This window comes from Colius striatus, chromosome W (genome assembly GCF_028858725.1).
Source record: "Colius striatus isolate bColStr4 chromosome W, bColStr4.1.hap1, whole genome shotgun sequence".
Lineage (NCBI taxonomy): Eukaryota > Metazoa > Chordata > Aves > Coliiformes > Coliidae > Colius > Colius striatus.
In genome coordinates, this window is record NC_084789.1 from 26,606,043 (window position 1) to 26,627,314 (window position 21,272).

General features: G+C 42.8%; 1 protein-coding gene across 3 annotated transcripts in view; it reads left to right on the top strand.

Moving 5' to 3' along the window:
- Positions 1–21,272, top strand: part of LOC133628479 (mothers against decapentaplegic homolog 2-like) — a 66,133-nt gene that overhangs the window by 14,372 nt on the left and 30,489 nt on the right. For 2 of the 3 annotated variants that reach the window (XM_062016684.1, XM_062016685.1), the window contains exon 2: positions 1,715–2,007. In XM_062016684.1, coding sequence (XP_061872668.1) covers positions 1,772–2,007 — 236 coding nt within the window. In that variant the 5' untranslated portion in view covers positions 1,715–1,771. Of the gene's footprint in view, positions 1–1,714; positions 2,008–10,325; positions 10,422–21,272 lie in introns of all 3 variants that reach the window. The other variant, XM_062016683.1, reaches the window with a different exon arrangement.

Sequence of the window (21,272 nt, forward strand, 5' to 3'; positions counted from 1 at the left end):
TGGGCTAGTTGAAGATGTCCCTGTCCATGGCTGGGAGGTTGGACTAGGTGATTTTTAAAGGTCCCTTCCAACCCAGACCATTCTGTGATTATCTGATTCAGGATAGATTAATTTGAATCAATTGCCTAAAGTTACCGGTGTTAATCCTGAGTCCCTATTAATTGGAACCTCTGTCTCCTTGACCCCAGAAAACTAAAATTCTCACTTCAGTAATATTTTTTTAGGTGCTCTCAGAAGCTGGTTTGTGAAGGTATAATTTATTGGGAACTGAAATGTCATTTCTGTTGACTGTTCTGTTTTGTGGAAGTTGAAAAGTTATATTCTACAGGTAATTTTAAAACATAATTTAGTGTTTGTTGTTGTGTTAGTCCTCACTGAAACTGCAAAGACATAACAAGACATAAATTAGATATTAATAGGGTAGCCTGAAGAATCTCAAATCACCATGCTCTTTTGCAGATGGAGAAATTTCAATGAAATGAAGTTGGTATATTTTGGATAGAAGCAAGGCATGTGCTTATACAGACTGCAGAGGCATGTAACCTGCCTTGAAAGCTCAAATTGAGTAGCTTGAAGGTAGTGTTTATTCTTAGCTAAACCAAGGTATGACTGAAGTAACTTACACAGCTTGGAAATAAGGGAACTTTTTGGAGTTCAAATGGCCATTTACTGCCTGGAAATAAGGTTGGCTTTAAGTTTATTGCCATACTTCTGTCCATAGGACTGATATGTCCTCAAGCAATTGTTACCAACTGTCTGCCTGAAATAATACACTTGATTTGGACCTTATGTTTTAATACCTAAAACTAGTCTAATAGAAGCTGCAAAACCAAGATATTTTCTTTTCTAAATCACTGTCATTTATCTTTTAAATGTTTTGAAGTGCAAATTGCAGTGAATGCTGAACATAGCTCAGGTTTCAGCATCCCTTCTAATCTTTCATTTTCTATAAACATCTTCATCAGTTAGTTGATACCAAATGAAAGTCTATCAAAATTGAAAACAGACAGTTCTACTACTAGGGTGCTTGCAAGCGAAGATTTTACATATTCTTTAATGAATCTGGAAGGACTTGATGATTTTGGAGTACTGCTGGTTGAGAAGACTCATTATCTGTAGGCCACTGAACTCTAAAGATAGAAATAAGCTTATTACCAAATTTGTGAGCAAATTTCAAATTGGTGTCCCTAGTGGAACAAAAATTGGTAGTTATTTAAAATATGAAAAACAAAAATGAGAAAAGACTTGTTAAATTGCTTACTGTTAGAAGACTTCTGTCAAATTGTAATGACTAAATGACAAACACAATCTTGCTTGCCAAATTAATTTGGAGCTAGAGAGAATGTACATAGATGTGTATGCAATTTGTTAATTACTTATGGAAAATTTTAACAGATTAGTAAAACCAGCCAGCGTAAGTGTGAAGCTAGACTCACTGTTAACTTCTGTATTTCCTGGAGTTGACTTCAGCCAGGAAAGACTTGAGGAAATACGTCTAATCCCACAGTGACCTTAGTCAGTGCTAACTGTTGAAGAGTGCAGCAAACTTGCATTTGAACTTCATTGATGAAGTACTTAACCATGATGCAGACTCATTCTGAACCTATTGCCAGACTTGTTTTGGGATGCATTTGGTAATGAACGGTCCTAAGCAAGATATTTATTTCACATGAAACCTCAGTGATAATGTGTCTTTTTTGGATTGTGTTTTTAGGGATCAGACGGGAATCTCCAATTTATTGCTTGCGGAGTGTTCTGTCTGGTGAAAGTCATGTCATCCATATTGCCATTCACTCCACCAGTTGTGAAGAGACTTCTGGGGTGGAAAAAATTGGCTAGTGGCTCTGGAGGGGCTGCTGGTGGTGAGCAGAATGGTCAGGAGGAAAAGTGGTGTGAAAAAGCAGTGAAAAGCTTGGTCAAGAAGCTGAAGAAAACAGGACAACTGGATGAGCTTGAGAAGGCAATTACCACTCAGAATTGCAATACAAAATGTGTGACGATACCAAGGTAAGTGCTGTTGTGCTTCAAATTGTTACATCCACTTAAAAATGGATATTTAGACTATGTTGTGAGCAAATGACTAAAAGAAACCCAGCTGCATGCTTTTGAGTCTTTTAAAAAAATCTTTAAAATGTATTTTGATTTTATATGGTGCTTGCTTATAACTGAATTGCATGCTGTAGTGGTTTTGCCTGGGCCAGGTTTTTTGGTAGCGAGGGGGCTACAGGGGTGGCTTCTTTAAACAAAGAATTGCTAGAAGCTTCCCCTGTAGCTCATAGGGTTAGGGCCAGTCAATTCTAAGCTGGACCCTGCACCTGACCCAGGCCTGGCCAATTAGTGATGCTTCTACGAATAACATATTTGAGAAGGAGAAGAAGTTGCGCAGTTGCTAAACTGCAGCAGCAACGGGGAGTGAGAATGTGAAAACATCTCTACAGACACCAAGGTCAGTGGAGAAGGAGAGGGAGAAGGGAGCAGGGAGCTTAGGCCCTGGAAAAAAAGACTCCTCTGTGATATGTGGTGAGGACCATGGTGAAGTGGATTGTCCCCTGCAGTCCATGGAGGACCACCGGGAAGCAGAGACCCACTCACAGCCTGTGGAGTGACCCTATGCCGGAGCGAGTGGATGCCTGAAGGAGGCTGTGACTCTGTGGAAAGTCCACTCTGGAGCAAGTTCCTGGCAGGACCTGGGAGTCTATGGGGAGAGAGGATCCCACGCCAGAGCACGTTTGCTGTCAGGACTTGTGATCCTGTGAGGGACTCATGCAGGAGCAGTCTGTACCTGAAGGACTGTTCTCCTGATGGATGACCCATGTTTGGGGCAGTGTGTGAAGTTGCCCCCGTGGGAGGCCCCATGCTGGAGCAGTTCGTGAGGAACTGCAGCCCATGGGAGGGACCCACGCTGGAGAAGTTCGTGAGGGACTATCTCCTGTGGGTAGAGACCCCACAGTGTAGCAGTGGGAAGTATGATGAGGCCTCCCCCTAAGAAGAAGTAGGGGCAAAGTCCATCTGTAATGAACTGACCGCAACCCCCATCCCCTGCGCCGCTGGGGGAGAAGGAAAGAGAGTCCTGGGAAGAGGGATGGGTGGGGGGAGGTGTTTTTAAGATTCAGTTTTATTTCTCATCTCCCTGCTCTTATTGCTCCTTTAATAAATCAAACCTTTTTCTCCCCAAGTTGAGTCTGTTTTGCCTGTGATGCCAATTGCTGAGCAATCTCTCCGTCCTTATCTCAACTCAGAAGCCATTTGTTATATTTTTCTGTCTCTTCTGTCCAGTTTAGAAGGGGGAGTGATTTTATGACTTGGTGGACACCTGGGCTAAAATACCACACATGCTTTGTAAAATCAGAATTTTTAATAATATCTTTACATTTTACTTTTCATTATGAGGTAGATTCCAATTGGTATGTATTTGGACGGTGCCTAGCATAGCTCTTGGTTTGTAGCACTGCCTTATGCTTTTGTTTAATAACTCAGTCTTATTATTGGAGGATCATACTTGAACCTATACTTCCACTTAAAAAGTCTAGTTTTTCCTTGTTCAACATATCAGTCATATAATTATTTTCAGTTGTATCTGGTAGTTTCATTTAAATTGTGCAAGCTGTATCTGTTCTTCCTTTTGAAGGGAAAGTTTATCTTTGGAGGCAGATTGTCTGAAACCAGTTTATTTACTGTAATTATTATTTGTTACTGCTTAACAAAAGTGCTTTTTACTTAATAATTTGTTGTATCTTTAGAACAGTTCTGCTCCTGATATGAATGTACATTTAGGTGAATGACTTGCATTTTACCCCTTTGACTTTCTCAACTTAATTCATAGCAACTGCTGTGCAAGACGCAAGGGTTATGTTTGTAAGTATAATGCAATCTGCTCTTGATCCATGTTGTACAGAAATACCACTAAGGTGACTGTAAGCTCATTATGTGCAACCTTAAGTATCATATTACTTCTCAGATGTGGGTTTTTTAAAGAAAACGTTTGAGGATCTTGTGGCACAGGAATATTCTGGGAACTTTGAATAATTCCTAGGGGAGGAAAAACTGCACCTGGTTTATGACCCTAATTTCTGTATTAGCACATTCAACTTTTAAACTTTGTATTAATCATAACGCAGACTTGATTTGACTGGTGTCAGTAATGATTTCCATATATCAAATGTGTTATTGCTGTTCTCTGTTAATGGTTTTAGCATTCTCTTTTAGATTTGACACAGCTTTCTGGGAAAATCATGAGTATGCTCTGAATGAACGATTGCTTTAATTCTGTTGCCTTTTCTATTCACCTTTTGGTTCTAATGTTCTCAGCTTGTATTTTCTTTGCTATAGCAGTCCTCAGCTTCTTGAGGTTTCCCTTCTGCTTTCTTCCTTTTGCTATCTGGAAAACAATCTCAAATAAAATATTAGAGCTTTCTTGTCTTAGTATATATCCATAGACTAAGATTGGAACCTGTGGGGATATGTTTCTTGACATGAGATGACTCTATGTATTTAGCAAGTCTTTACCACTACAAAGATGAAATGCTTAATTGGAAGATGTTTCATATGATAAAAACTGAATATGCCATACAGAGAGTCACTTGATGTGTATCTAACTTTTGGAGCTGAGAGACTTCCCAGAACTCCCCCGCAGGATTACTGGGGCAGTAAATACTGAGAGCTGTCTAAATTTCATTTTGAAGATGATGTTAAAAGATACAAACAGTATGCCAATACATTGTTTTCCTAGTCTACTTGGCATATATCCTCCTGCTTGCATGATCTTTTGTGTTAGACACAGTAAATAATTCTTTAAAACAGAATACAAATCTGTTATATTCTATACAGCCTCCGTGTTGAGAGCAGCTGTTCTTACTGGGTTTTGATGTACTTTCCCATCTATCCTTCAGTCAGCTAGAAAAAGGACTGGACTGGTTTTACTTTTCTTGACTAGCTAGGAGCAAGCTGGTAGATAGAGAGTTCTTCAAGTGATGTTGACTATTATACAAGGTTTAATTTTAAACTAAGAAAGGACTTTGGTATTAAGGGGCAAGATGATATCAGGCTTGCCAGCAGTGCTATATAGAATTCCTGAGTTTGATAGTTGGATTTTGGACTGTTGATGTTATTTCACTTGGACAGCAGTAGTCTAGATTCCCAAGAAAGAACAAGTGTCAACTCAGTACTGTAATGACTCCTGGTGATTATTGTTCTTGGATTTAGTATGTTAATGAAACTGCTGTTGGAGACCCACTTTAATGAATGTCTGAAAGATCTGCAGATCAGCAGGGGTAAATAACAAAATGCTGAATTGGAAACTTTTTTCACCCTAGTCAGGAGGAAGTTTGAGGTGCTAAGCTGCTGAGATGCAGTTCTGATGTGACAGCTGGGCTAACTTGCTAAAAGTTATTCTGCTTAGGAAGGGGTTTTGTGTTTGGATTTGTGTGGGGGTTTTTTTTAACTGGCTTTAGATTTACTTAAGACTGTATAACTCAGTATCGATATTGACAAGTGTTGTGGGATGCTTCTATTTGTCACTTGCATTATTTCCTCAGCAGAAGTTTTACAGAATCACAGAATCGTTGAGGTTGGTAAAGCCTTTTAAGGTCATCAAGTCCAACCGTTCCCCCCAGCACTGTCACAGTCACTGTTAAACCACGTCCTTCAGCCCCACAGCTACATGGCTTGAGAATCTTTCCAGGGATGGGGACTCCGCTGCCCTGGGCAGCCTGTGCCAGGGCTTGACAACCATTTCAGGGAAGAAATTGTTCCCCATCTCCAATCTAAACCTCCCGCGGTGCAACGTGAGGCCCTTTTCTCTTGTCACATGTAGCTTGGAAGCAGAGACCAACCCGCACCTAGCCACAACTTCTCAGTCTCCTAATTCTTCAGGCTGAATACCCCCAGTTCCTTCCCTCAGCCGTTCCTTATCAGACTTGCCTTGCAGACCCTTCCCCAGCTCTGTTGCCTGTCTTGGGACACGTTCTAGGACCTCAGTGTGTCTCTTGGAGTGAGGGAAGCTTCAGGTATGTAAATAGCAAACACAAGTTTCTGGTCCTCTTGGAGATTTTGATGAAGTTTGAGAGTTTGATGAAGTACTTAATTCTAGGCTACTTTTTCCTCGTTCCTAGAGCAGTTAAACACCTACAAACTTTTCTCAAAACTGTGAGCAGCTTGGACAAAAATTGAACTAAATTGCCTCTTTGGAGATCTGCATATGTCATTGATAATCCTTCTGCGATTAGGATTGCTCTGTTTCTGCACTGTTTCTCAAGGTGACTGTACTGAACAGGGCTGATGCTGTGTGTAATGACGCAAAAGCTGCTCATGTGGTAATTAACACAACTTCTTAATGCATACTAATAAAGGTTCTGAGAAAGCAGAAGCAAACAGATGGAGTGGGTGTTGGCATGGCACAGCAGGGGTGCTTAGCTCTTCATAAGTGGGTAAGTAATCTAGAGCAGAGGCTAAATAAGTACAGAGGTCCTTTTGATGCAAGCCCTCTAAGTAATTTGTTGATTCCTTGTTGAGCCAGTGGGATTCTAATCACATAATCTCTGCATATCCTAAAATTAAATGTTGACATGCGAGTTCACTTTCCTGTAATATGTAATGAATTTGGTAGTCTTAAGTTCCCATATTTATGCTCTCCTTTGGAATTTTGACACAAAAGAAGCACAAGAATCAGTCACTGTAGAAACATTCTGTGATTCTATGAGCATCCATTTACATAAGTATTTTTCTTCTAATGGAGTGATTTCTTCCTTATTAGCATGGATTTTATTGAAATCATAGAATGGTAGGGATTAGAAGGTACCTTTAGAGATAATCTAGTCCAACCTCTGAGCCAAAACAGGTCCACCTAGATCAGGTCACACAGGAACGCATCCAGACTGGTTTTGAAGACCTCCAAGGAAGGAGACTCTACAACCTCCCTGGGCAGCCTATTCCAGTGCTCCATCACTCTCACAGTAAAACAGTGTTTTTTCTTATGTTTAAATGGAACTTCCTGTGTTCCAGTTTCTTCCTATTACCTCTTGTCCTGTCACTAGATACAATAGAAAAAAGGGAAGCCTCAACTTCCTGCCAACCACAATTTACATATTTGTAAATATTAATTTATTTATATTATATTAAGATGCTCCAGTCCCCTGATCATCTTGGTGGCCCTGCACTGGACTCTCTCCAGAAATTCCCTGTCCCTCTTAAGCTGGGGAACCCAAAACTGGACACAGTACTCCAGATGAGGCCTCACCAGGGCAGAGCAAAGGGGGAGCAGAACCTCCCTCAACCTGTTGGCCACACTCTTCCTGGTGCATCCCAGGATGCCATTGGCCTTCTTGGCCATGAGGGCACACTGCTGGCTCATATTTAGTTTATTATAAATGAGGACTTCCAGATCTCTCTCTGCAGAGCTGCTCTCCAGCAGGTCAACCCCCAGCCTGTACTGGTGCATGGGGTTGTTCCTTCCCAGATGCAGGACTCTGCACTTGTCCTTGTTGAACCTCATGAGGTTCCTCTCTGCCCAACTCTCAAGCTGGTCGAGGTCCTGCTGAATGGCAGCACAGCCTTCTGGTGAATCATCCAGTCCTCCCAGTTTGGTGTCATCAGCGAACTTGCTGAGGGTACACTCTGTCCCCTCATCCACATCGTTGATGAAGTGATGCACGGAGTCAAACATGTATCCTCATATAGGTAGAGTCAATGCTCATTTACTAGTAATACACACTGATAGTTATACAATAGTACAGAATTCAGGTGATAGTAACAATACATTAATTGTTTACATCTACAAAGCAATATGCTACTCGGCACAAGCTAATTGGTTAATTGCTAAAGCTCACACTCTTAGTTTAAGCAAAATCTCAGCACAGCTGTGGTTAAAAATCTCCTGCTTTTACTTCTTCTCGGCTGCTCACTGTTTTCAGGCAGCCTCCTCCTGGCATGCACCCAAGGTCAAGCTAACCTTGCTATCTGTGTGAAAACTTGATTGTGCAAACATGCTTCTAACAAAACTCCATGTAGAGAAGTTTCTTGCTGATACAGGACAATTCTCCCTTTTTCTTTTTGCACAATCCATTCTTCATTGGTTATTTGCAAAATTAATTTAAAAAAATCCTTTACCAATGAGTCTAAAACACAAACCACTTTTTATAAAACCTTCTTCACTCCTTTTTTTTTTTTTTAATGTCACTGATTTCTCAATGCCAAGATATTCTGTTCTTCCAAGTTCCATTCCTGACAGCTAAAACACCTTAGAAAGTTTCCACTGTAAGAAAACCACTATTCATCATCACATCTCTAGCAAAATGCATGGCATCACGGCCAACAGTTTTTACACTCGTTGAGGCAATGGATTGAGAATGAAAAGGATGAGCCCAGCGGTCCGTGAGGGCTGGGGCCGGTGGTGTCGGCGCGCGGGGTGGGGGGGGGGGGGCACTCCGGAGAAACTTAACGGGCGCGGGAAGCGGCTGCGCGGCGGCCACTGCAGATGGAAGGGGGGGGGGGAGGTCTGGCTCACTCCATACTGGGCCTGGCGAAGGTGGCGGCGTCGGTATTACTCTTTCCTGCGTTTTCTTTTTCTTTGTCTCCCTTCGCATGCCCGATGGTGCCCAGTCTAACATGGGGTAGCGCCCCCCCCCCCCCCCCCCCCCCCCCCCCCCACTCTCCCTTGGTCGTCCTGTGCCGTACCCCTGCCCGACTCCACCCGCTCGGCATTCCCCTCCTGCATCCTCTGCAACTCGTCCCAGGGGTAACCCGGCGGGCTGGGCTCGACTGGGAAGCAGCTCTCCCGCGAGGGCTCTGCTCCGGGGCCTTTTCACCTCCTGGACTTTCTAAAAAATCTTGTATAGAGGAGAACTTTTTTTTTTTTTTCCCCTCGTAGCATGCTCCACTCAGTGACGGGCTGCGCACCGGGCTGGCTTTCAGCGGTGACGGGCTGTGTCTCGATGGTCTCTAGTCGCTCCAATTTCTTTAATACTTCCTGCAGGAGCTTGTCCGTCCTCCTGTCTGTCTCTTTCGGCTTCGGTGTAGCGGCTAACGCCTGGGCTGCAGCCATGGCCACACGCTGTTCTGCTTGCATTTCTTTTAAAATATTTATCACGTCTCTCCAAATGAGATCTAGATCTTTACTGATCTTAATATTGTCCTTACTATTGTCCACTAATAGCGGCTTCCCAGAGAAGGTTTCCCACCTCTCTCCATTCTTCTGGGCTAAAGATCAAGGGTATATCTTGCATATGATTTCCCTCTCTTGCCCATTTAATCAACTCATGGAGTTTCTTTATGCTGGCTGCCAGAACTCTCTTAGAGAGTATGCTAGCCAACAACTTTTGTGCCGCTAAATACTCATCTTCCATTTTTCCGCGACACAGACGGGGAAGGTAGTGACCCTTCCTACCTCCGTCAGACGTCCCTGGTGCCGAGCTCCTCTGTCTGGCTCCCCTTCAGCCTTCCTCCGTGGTGCAGCCGCAGAATCAACAGGCTGTTAGCATCCATCTGTGTTTAGGCGATCTGCGTTCAGGCAATCCATGTCCGTGTTTGGATGCCAATTGATGCAATTGAAAAGCACGGGAGCTTCTGGAGCCAGAGACATATCCTCATGGAGGTAGAGTCAATGCTCATTTATTAGTAATACACACTGATATTTATACAATAGTACAGAATTCAGGTGATAGTAACAATACATTAATTGGTTACAAAGCAATATGCTACTCGGCACAAGCTAATTGGTTAATTGCTAAATCAAAATCTCAGCACAGCTGTGGTTAAAAATATCCTGCTTTTACTTCTTCCCAGCTGCTCACTATTTTCAGGCAGCCTCCTCCTGGCATGTGCCCAAGGTCAAGCTGACCTTGCTATCTGTGCGAAAGCTTGGATTGTGCAAACATGCTTCTAACAAAGCTCCATGTCCTGTATCAGCAAGAAACTTCTCTACAATGAAGATGTTGAACAAGACTGACCCCAGAATCGATCCCCATGGAACTCTACTGGCCACAGGCCTCTGACTTGATTCTGTGCCATTGATCACCACCCTCTGCGCTCTGTCATTCAGCCAACTCTCAATCCACCTCACTGTCTACTCAATCCAAGCTACACTGCCTGAGCTTTCTGATGAGGATGTTATGGGAGACAGTGTTAAAAGTCTTGCTGAAGTCAGGGTAGATGACATCCGCTGCTCTTCCCTCTTCTATCTAGTCAGCCAGTTATGCCCTCATAGAAGGCTATCAGGTTGGTCAAACAGGATTTCCCCTTGGTGAATCCATGTTGACTCCCCCTGATAACCATCTTTTCCTTCATATATTTATTAACAACATTCAGGATGCGTTATCCCATCACTTTTCCAGGGATGGAGATGAGGCTGACTGGCCTGTACTTTCCCGAGTCGTCCTTCTTGTCCTTTTTGAAGACTGGAGTGACCCTGGCCTTTCTCCGGTCCTCAGGTACCTTGTAACTAATCATCTTATAAGCAGTGATAGCTAAAATCCAAGTCTTTAACAAACAAAACCATGCCATGTATTAAATAGTCAACTGGCACATTCTTAGTCTGCCTTCATTATTAAAAGTCATTTCAGTGGTGACAATACAAAGTATTGGAATATTAAGTAGGGAAACACAAATTACTAGTTTTCGTGTTCCAGTATTTTGATGTGATCAGCTGTGTGAGGTTTTTCTGTCTTAGAGAGTATAGATATGAGTATAGATATGCTTTGTGCTTTCTTCTTGCTCCTTTGAAATAACTTAATCAAATGCAATTATTTTTAAAAAATGCATGGTAATGCACAACTAATAACAATTTAGTTGGAGTAGCCTTGGGAATAATACTGACATGGACTGTTGGAGCTCCTATATTTTTAAAAATTAAAAAAGCTGGGGGAATGGAAGGATTGAGTCTAGACTCTGGTGGTTTAGCCAGGTGTCCACCAAGTCGTCATATCACTCCCTCTCCTAAACTAGACAGTAGAGAAATATAACAAGCGGTTTGTGAGTCGAGATAAGGACAGAGAGATCACTCAGCAATTAGTGTCACAGGCAAAACAGACTCAACTTGGGGAGAAAAAGGTTTGATTTATTAAAGGAACAATAAGAGCAGGGAGATGAGAAATAGAACTGAATCTTAAAAACACCTCTTCACACCTCTCCCTCTTCCCACTGAGTCACAGCCTCCTTCAGGCATCCACTTGCTCTGGTGTGGGGTTCTCCATGGGCTGTAAGTGGATCTCTGCTTCCCATTGGTCCTCCATGGACCACAGGGGGACAACCTGCCTCATCATGGTCCTCACCACAGGTCACAGGGGAGTCTTTGTTTCAGGGCCTAAGCACCCTCCTCCCCCTCCTTCTCCATTGACCTTGGTGTCTGTGGAGATGTTTTCACATTCTCATTCCCTGTTGCTGCTGCAGTTTAGCAACTGCGCAGCAACTTCTTCTCAAATATGTTATTCACAGAGGCATTACCTCCATCACTAATTGGCCAGGCCTTGGTCAGCTGCAGGTCCATCTTTGAATAGACTGGTATTAGTCCTATCAGCTACAGGGGAAGCTTCTGGCAGATCTTTATTTAAAGAAGCCACCCATGTAGCTCCCCCCACTACCAAAAAAACCTGGCCCAGGCAAAACCACTTTGTGTTCCTCTAGAGCGTATATATCTGAAAATGACTGTCTGCTGAAGTGGGTACAATTGTATTGCATGTTGAATTCAGCTTCTCTGCTAACATTTGGGTAATGTGACAACTGTGTTTAGGCCCTTATTTTATATGGATGTGTAGTATTGGAGATGACCTACCTATCTGGAGTACTCCTCAGGTACAGGTGTAGTCTTTTTTTGCATGTTGTAACCCATTCACTCATTCCCAGAAGATTTCATGTTGTGCTATTCTTTCACTTGAACCTTCAGAGGACTACTCTGTCTCATCTCCTTGCTGACAATTTCCGTATTCTACTCCTGACCTGGTCTGTACGACTCAGGGTTGAATTAAAGCATGTGGATTGCATAATGTATAGGTGCACCTTTTTCATTTCTTTCCAGTATATATATGAAGATAAAGAAGAGATAGGGGATTCTCATCAGTCTCAGCATCTCCAGCTTTTATTCATTTTAGCTTTGCATAGTGAATGTAACTTTCATGCGTACCCTGAAAAGAGCTATTTGTAGTTGGGAGGAAAGAAGGCAACTACAAGATGCATATATAACAAGATACTTCTGTTTTCTCTTTCCAGATATTTCTGTACTCATTTTAGCACTGTATAAGGGTTTTGTACAGCATCAGGCAATTTCCTGATTTCATAGAATCATAGAATGGTAGGGATTGGAAGGGACCTTTAGAGATCATCTAGTCCAACCCCCCTGCAGAAGCAGGTTCACCTAGATCAGGTCGCATAGGAACATGTCCAGGTGGATCTTGAAGACCTCCAAGGAAGGAGACTCCACAACTCCTCTGGGCAGCCTGTTCCACTGCTCCGTCACCCTGACAGTGAAATAGTTTTTTTCTTAAATATAAGTGGAACTTTTTATGTTCCAGCTTCATCCCATTATCCCTTGACCTGTTGCTAACTACAGTAGAAAAAGGGATGTCCCAACCTCGTGACACCCACCCTTTAGATATTTGTAAATGTTAATAAGATCTCCCCTCAGTCTTCTCTTTTCTAGACTAAACAGCCCCAGTTCCTGCAGCCTTTCCTCGTATGAAAGATGCTCCAGTCCCCTGATCATCTTGGTGGCTCTGTGCTGGACTCTCTCTAGAAGTTCTCTGTCCCTCTTAAGCTGGGGAACCCAGACCTGGACACAGTACTCCAGATGAGGCCTCACCAGGGCAGAGCAGAGGGGGAGCAGAACCTTCATATGTTAAGTGATAACATTCAGGATGAGTTATTCCATCATCTTTCCAGGGATGGAGGTGAGGCTGACCAACCTGTAGTTTCCTGCGTCATCCTTCCTGCCCTTTTTAAAGACTGGCGAGACATTGGCCTTTCTCCAGTCCTCAGGCAACTCGCCTGTCCTCCATGATTGTTCAAAAATGGTGGAAAGAGGCTTATCAATCACATCAGCCAGCTCCCTCAGCACTCTAGGATGCATCCCATCAGGACCCATTGACTTATGAGCCTCAAGCTTGGCCAACAAGTCTTGAACCTCTTCCTCTTCCACCCAGGACAAGTCCTCTGCTGTCCTGGCCATCCTGTTATCCTTGCTGGACTGGGCTTCCCGAGGGCCAGCCTTGACCGTAAAGACTGAAGCAAAGGCGGCATTCAGTACTTCGTCCTTCTCTGCATCCTTGGTCATCATGGCACCCCTTGTGTTTAGCAGCAGGCCCCCATTCCCCCTCGTCATCCTTCTGCTGGAAGAATGCTTATTGCTTAAACTTTCTTCTTGAATAGAAGTTTTTTGTTGATGTTAATAGTAGTGGTTATTTATCAGTTAGTACTTTCTTTTGATACTGTGTGGAACAGTACTTAACATTTGAATCTAAGCTTTAATGGGAGCTCCTGAGTTTCTGCAGAGGAGGTGAATTTTACCACTGCTTTATATTACAGTGCAGAAGTAAAGCCACGTTGAATGAAAAGTGATCTGGCAGATTAGTGGTTGAAGTAAGATTTTTAAGACCAACTTCCTTAAATCCTAATTCAGAGATTCTTAGCTGGATTGCTAGTACTATAGACGTGCTTTAGAGTCTTAGGTGAAATGCAGCAGTTGCTTCCAGTGCAGAGATAAGAATAATAGACTTGTCAAACCCTTCCTTTCCTGCCTGCTGTGCCTTTAGAGTTTTATAAGGTATTATTTGCAAAATGATTTTTCTTTATGAACAATTTTATATGTGTATAGGAAATGAAAACTTAAAAGTGCTCTCTGTCCATGAGAGATGTCATCCCTGTGCTATGTTTCCTGGTTTTCAGAAGCTGATTTTTGCTCTTTTCTGCAGCCTTCTAGTTAGGTGAGAGTGATAGTGAGATAGTTTTTTTGAGAATGTAGTGGATTTGTGGAATTTACTAACTAGTGTTTCTAACTAGTGAAGTTAGCATGAAGTTGGAGCATGTCCAGAGATGGACAATGAAGCTGGGAAAGGTTCTAGAGAACATGTCTGATGAGAAGCAGCTGAGGGAACTGGGGGTGTTCAGCCTGGAGAAAAGGAGACTGAGGGGAGACTACCTCACTTTCTGCACCTCTCTGACAGGAGATTGTGGCTGGGGGTGAGGTGTCAGTCTCTGCTCCCAAGCTATGAGTAAAAGGACAAGAAGAAAGGGCCTCACGTTGTGCCGAGGGAGGTTTAGATTGTAGTTTGGGAACAATTTCTACCCCAAAAGGGTTGTTAAGCCCTGGCACAGGCTGCCCAGGGCAGTGGTGGAGTCCCCATCTCTGGAGGGATTCCAAAGCTGTATAGCTGTGGGGCTGAGGGACATGGTTTAGTGGTGGCCATGGCAGTGCTGGGAGAACAGTTGGACTCTGAGCTTAAAGGGCTTTTCCAACCTCAACAATTCTGTGATTATATATCCTATGTTCATTTGTCTTCCTGGATTTCTCAAGATGGATGTGTAATTCATAGGGGAAGCTGTCCAGAGGCAGCTTTGGTTTGAAATAAGGTATTAAAAAAATCCTGTAACTGTTCTAAGATTAATCTTTTTGACAAGTTAGCCTATTTTTAAAGGAACGTGGACAAAATAAATGTCTTGCAGAGCTAATCCCTCCCCCTCACTCCCCCAAATACCTTTGAAAAGGTTAATAAAAATGTTGCATGTTTTTTCAGCTGTCCATCAGTTGCAAAACACTACCCTCGTGGTAGCATCAGCCGCTCACCCACTTAGAGGATGATGGACTACTTGAGAAAAATGATTTGACTTAGCCCTTGGTAGCTGTACCTGTTAGTAGGTGCAGTAAAAGCTTTTCTCATGAGCTATGACTAATAGTGGCTAGAGAACTTGAAATAAAGGTTCTTTTTTAATATGTCTGGTGATTTTCCTGAAATGTGTATGTTGAGCTCTGATTATGTCTTTTGAAAGTATGATCTTCTCTGAGATTGCTCTCTGCTGTTAAACCAATTTCTTGTGATTAACCAACACTGTGATGGATATGTCTTCTTGTAAAGATACTTTGTTCTTTGATACTTCTGATTAGATCCATTAAGGAGGATACAAAGCATTTATCTGTGAAACTGCACTGGGTATCATCTTAACCCACTGTATGATATTGCTTACTAATAGAAGCAGAATAAAAAAAAAGTTAACCACATGTGATGTGAAATGAAATTGAGATGAATCTGTCAGATGAATTCAGATGAATCCTTGTCTAATTTATAAGGAAAAGAAATATTCAACAGCTTGACATTGCTCCTGGTTTGGAAGATTGTGCTAGTCATCTTTTTAGAGCATTTTGGTGGTAATTTAACTATTAGAAAGTATTTTCTTGATCAAATGTTTTCATAGACATGGTATGATGAGAGTGGAGGATAGATAGTGATTTCTCAGCTAGACAAAGTTGCTGAATGAACGTACTTCATAGCTGCCTGCAACATGATGTGGTGCAACATCTCACTAGTTACACAGAGCTTGAATTCTTTTCCTAAATGGATGTTTTTGGAGTGTGTGTTCCTGGTTATTCTTCCTTTATTCTGATAATAAAGCTTTGATCCTTTATCCTTTCAGGAGGTGGTGGTCTTGTGTTGTCTGGAAAGCTATTGTCAAAGTCCAAAACATTTTCCAGTTTTCAAATCAAATACAGTTAACTTAATAATTCACTCTGACACGTAGTGAACACTTCATCTATGGGAGTTTCAAACTTGCAGATTTCTATCCCAGTTGAGAGACTGTATTTACATTCTTAAAGATACTGTGAGAAACTGCAAATACAGCATAAAATACAATAAAAATCTTATTGGATATAATAGTTTAACAAATGAAAGCAGTGTAGGAATTCCAAGTTATTTCAAGAATGCCATCTTAAAGTACAAATGTCCTTCGAGCTTGTGAGTCCACGTGACGATCTTTTTTCCTTGATGTTTTTGGTTGTATTTTTTTTTTTTCCTGATGGTAGTTGATTCATACCCCCCTTCCCTCCCATCCCCTATTAGTCTCTGGGGATGTCATGGTTTGACATGACAGCCTTTTCTGGTAAGGGAGAAGGGACTGTAAATATGGCTCCTGTAAGTAGTTACTCGAAAATCTCCCCAGGTCTGAGCCAGACCCACTTCTTGGGCTGAGCCAATTAGAAGACTCCACAATGACTTTTTAAGAAGCCAGAAGAGGAGGGTTCTTCCTATTCCTTCATTCTTCTGCCCCTCCTTTTTTTTCCGGCTATTGGTGGTGCAAGGAGTTGGAAGAGAGAGAAAAGAAACCATATGGACTCCAAGGTCAGTGAGGGAAGAGAGGAGGAGGTGTGCTGGAGCAGAGATTCCCCTGCATCTTGTGGAGAGGACTGGTGAAGCAGTGCTTTGTTTGCATTTTGTTAAAGGCCCCACATCAGGGGCAGTGATTCACTTCATTGAAGACCCTGTGCCAGTGGCAGTGTCTATGTCCAGAGGAGACCATTTCCCCAGCTCTGAGCCAGACCCACTTCTGGGACTGTGCTAATTAGACACCTCCACGATCACTTTTTAAGAAGAAGCCGGAGGAGGAGGGTTCTTCCTCCTTCTTCCTTCCTGTTTCTTCCTTTTTCTCCCCCTTCTTTTTCTTCTGACTGGTGGTGGTGCAAGGAGTAGGAACAGTGAGAGAAACAACCATGCAGACTTCAAGGTAAGTGAGGAAAGAGAGGAGGAGGTGTTCTGGAACAGACTCCCCTGCGTTCTACAGAGAGGACTGGTGAAGCTGAGTTTTATTTTCATTTCTTTAAAGACCCCACATCAGCGGTAGAGATTCATTTTGCTAATGACCCCGTATCAGGGGCAGAGACTCATGTTGCTAAAGCTGACCACGGACAAGAGGCAGCGATTCACTTCATTAAAGGCCCCGAGTCAGGGGCAGTGATTTTCTTTAAAACTATGACTTGGAGGAGGCCGTTTCCCATGGAAGGGACCTAATATTCACAGAAGCTGTAACTCTGGGAAGGAACCCACGGCAAAGCAGCTCATTAAACTTATGCCCAGAAGAGGCCATGTCCCGAGGGAGGGACCCTATATTTGCAGAAACTGCAACCATGGCAAAGAACCCACGCCAGAGATATTCACTAAGGACTGTCCCCCGTGTGAGGGACCCTGTATTGGCAGAATCTGCAGCTGCTGGGAACAACCCACACCAGAGGAGTTTTTTAAGAACTGTGTCCCAGGGGAGGGACCCCGTGTTGGAGCAGGGGAAGAATGCCAGGAATTGTCCTCATCTGAGCAGAGAGAAGTGGCAGAGGCCTTTTATATCCTGAACATCATCTCTGGGCTGCTTGACCTTGCCATTTAGAAGCTTACAACTTTGCAGGCTGCTCCCACTCTGACTGAAGAAGAGAGTAAAGATTATTATAGGATCTGTATCCGAACAGACCATACAGACAACAAGAAAAGAAATATTTTACTTTTGATTGATTTCCATGGCTATCCTTTCCAGCATCTCCTAGCATCAAGAGAAAAATAAAGGTGACACTGATTGTTGTTGGCTGCTTTATTTTGTCTGACAGCACATGGCTTAGCATGTCAGGATTTGGGAGGAGGATAAAGTGCTTTGAAGAGGTCTGCCTTATATCTGTATTTTTGCCTTCTTAGGCAGTTTGTTGACCAGGGAGAAACGTGCCTTTAGAAAAGGCAATAGAAGTACATAGTGTTCTTCAAGATGACTTGTTGACCTGGCACTCTGCAAAAGTATAAGAAACTAGCTACTGCCCCTGAAGTGGGCAATGGGCAACACAGATGTTAGCCTACAACAGAGTATCTTTTGTACCTTACACTCCACTTTTGTGTCCCCTGTGGACCACCTTAAAGTTGAAGCTGAAGTAAAGGGGGGTTCTTCAATGACTTCTCTTTGCCCACACTGTTAGAGAGATTAATTATATCCTGTGCCTCCTGCTTTTCTGGCTAGTGATGTGTTAATTTCCTAGCATGCATCCATTTATAAGGAAGATTACTTAAGTCATTTTCCTTAGTATTTGATGTAATGAGTTTGAATGTGCCATATAAAATTCTATATAAATTTGATTTGTAAAAGGGTTCTGATTATGAGTTGTGGAATGGTTCCTGGTTTATATTCCACTAAATATGCACATCCGCAAACATTTTTTTTTCTTGAATGTAGTATATTCTGAAAGTGTATCTGGGGTGGAGAGAGGCAGGGAGAGAAGGTACAGTTTTTTAAATGCGTATAAGGCCAATTGCTTATATAAAAGTAAATCTAAGGGGCTGGAGACTCTTGAGGAAGGGGCTTCAGATTCCTGAAGGACAAGGGAGTCTAGGAAGACTGGACATTCTTCAAGAAGGAAATCTTAAAGATGCAGGATCAAGCTGTCCCCATGTGCAAGAAGATGAGCTGGCAGGGCAGAAGACTGTCCTGGCTGAACAGAGAACTTCTGCTGGAGCTCACGAGGAAAAAGAGAATTTATGATCTTTGGAAGAAAGGTCAGGCAGCCCAAGAGGACTACAAGGATCTTGTGAGGTCATGTAGGGAGAAAATGAGAAGGACCAAGGTTCAACTTGAACTTAAGCTGGACACTACTGTAAAAGAGAATAAGAAAAAAATCTATAAATATATTGGCAACAAAAGGAGGACTAAAGGGAATCTTCACTCTTTATTGAATGAAGGGGAAAACTTTGTGAACAAGCATGAGGAAAAGGCTGAGGTACTTAATGCTTTCTTTGCCTCAGCCTTCGATAGTAAAACCAGCTCTTCTCTGGGCCTGTCCTCCTGAGCCGGAAGACAGAATGAAGTCCCCTTAGTCCAACGGGAAATGGTGTGTGACCCGCTGCTCCATCTTGACTCACACAAGTCCACAGGGCCAGATGGGATCCACCTGAGGGAGATGGCAGAACTGCTCGCCAAGCCACTCTCCATCATCTATCAGCAGTCCTGGCTCACCAGGGAGGTCCCAGGGGACTGGAGGATGACAAATGTAACACACTTATCTACAAGAAGGGTCAGAAGGAGGATCCTGGGAACTACAGGCCTGTCAGCCTGACCTCAGTGCAGGGGAAGGTTATGGAGCAGATCATCCTGAGTGCCATCCTGAGGCACATACAAGATAACCAAGGGTTCAGGCCCAGTCAACATGGCTTTATGAAGGGCAGGTCCTGTTTGACCAATCTGATCTCCTATGACAAGAGGATCTACTTGGTGGATGAGGGAAAGGCTGTGGAAGGGGTCTACCTGGACTTTAGTAAAGCCTTTGACACAGTCTCTCACAGCATCCTCCTGGAGAAAATGTCTCCCCATGGTTTCTCCCCAGGAAAACCTGCTGGATAACTGGGGCCAGAGAGTTATAGCAAATGGAGTTAAATCTAGTTGGGGCCAGTCACCACTGGTGTTCCCCAGGACTCCATGCTGGGGCCTGTTTTGTTTAACATCTTTATCAATGATTTGGATAAGGGGATTGAGTGCACCCTCAGTAAGTTTGCTGATGACACCAAGCAGGGCAGGTGCGTAGACTCTGCCTGAGGACAGGAAGGCTCTTCAGAGGGACCTGGACAGGCAAGATAGATGGATCAAGGCAAATTGCATGGGGTTCAACAAGGCCCTGCACTTGGGCCACAACAACCCAATGCAGGCTTGGGGCAGAGTGACTGGAAAGCTGTCCTGCAGAAAAGTACCTGAGGGTGTTAATAGAAGCCAACAGTGTGGCCAAGGTGGCCAGTGGCATCCTGGCTTGGATCAGAAATAGCGTGACCTGCAGCATCAGGACAGTGATTGGTGCTGGTGAGACCACCCCTTAAATACTGTGTTCAGTTCTAGGCTTCTCACTAAAAGAAAGACATTGAGGTACTGGAGCGTGTCCAGAGATGGGCAAGATATTAGCTTTTCTCTGTAGCAGGTTCTTGGAAAATAAATTATTTCCTGCTGGATTACTGAATCTTTACATTTTCTATTGCAAAAAAAAATGAGATCAGGACTTCTGTTACTTCATATCATTCACAAGCAGGAATGAACTGCTGTATCTTCGAATTCTGGCATTTGATTAATATGTATGCCTGGTGATGTACGTTTAAGTGAGTAGATGACATTTTGTTATTGTAATATGGAGTGATGGAGATGTAAGTAGAAGATTGGTCAGTTCTGCAGGGTTGCAAAATGATGTAAGATTCAAAGAGGAGTACAGTAGATATCTCATGATAGCAACATTTGCATTGCTATTGCAGATCTCTAATGTTTTCTAAGGGAGCATAGTGTAAATAACCTTTTCCTTACCATCCCCCAGCACTGGGAAAAGAAATCATGAGCAAAATATGTGTCGCTATTTGAGATACTCAGACCAGCCAAGCTGCATTTAACAGGAAGCTTTTGTTCAGACAACTGTCTATACAGCTAGCTGAGGTGCTCTTTGCAAATACTGGTAATATAATTAGCATTACTACTGGCTGATATGTAGACATTTTAGGCTATAATAGGAATAAATGCCATTTGCCAATATATAGAAAAGACTGTCAAGTCAGACCATAAAAGCAGCTACACGTATTTTCATTATAAACTCAGAATTAAGGAAACCATGATCAGGTAGATTTGGTAGGAACTATCACCTGTGCTGAATATGATACTGTATTTAAGGCAGTGAACTTTTTTAATTGCTGTCTTTGTTTCATCTATATTACATCAAAGCCCTTCAAATCAGTCTTTCCTATTACTGCTGTCTTTGAGACCCTATCTGAGCTAGTTCCAAAGGTTTGGTATATCTCCCTCCCACTTGTTCTTGAAACCCAGTTGCATCAGGAAGAAGATAACTGGTATGAGAGGAAGGATTCTGTTTTTTCATCCATCAGTTGACCCTTTTCTCAAAGTTAGTATCAGTAGAGTGTAATGGACAGTGTCTTCACAAGAGTGCAACTTCAATCTAGCTACTCAAGTGATGAATCAGAGCCTAAGTCAGTGTTCCTATCTTGGTTTCCTGCTCGGTATGTTGCTGTGTGAAGTCTTGGATCTAAGATCTTACATAGCAAGATTTTTAAAAAAAGACAAAGGTTAGTATGCAATGTACAGATTTTCAGTCTGTGGACTTTAACCTGTTTCCTCAGGCAAATTGTACAGAAGCAGCTGTGAGCAATGTTAAAGCAATGGCATCTGTCCATTTTTTATGATAAAATGGGATTCCATAAATCTAGTGGCCATTTCTTACTGCTCCAACTCTGGTTTAGATAACTTGGTGCACCTCTTGAAGCAAATTCTGCACCTCTTTTTGCCTCCTGACAAAA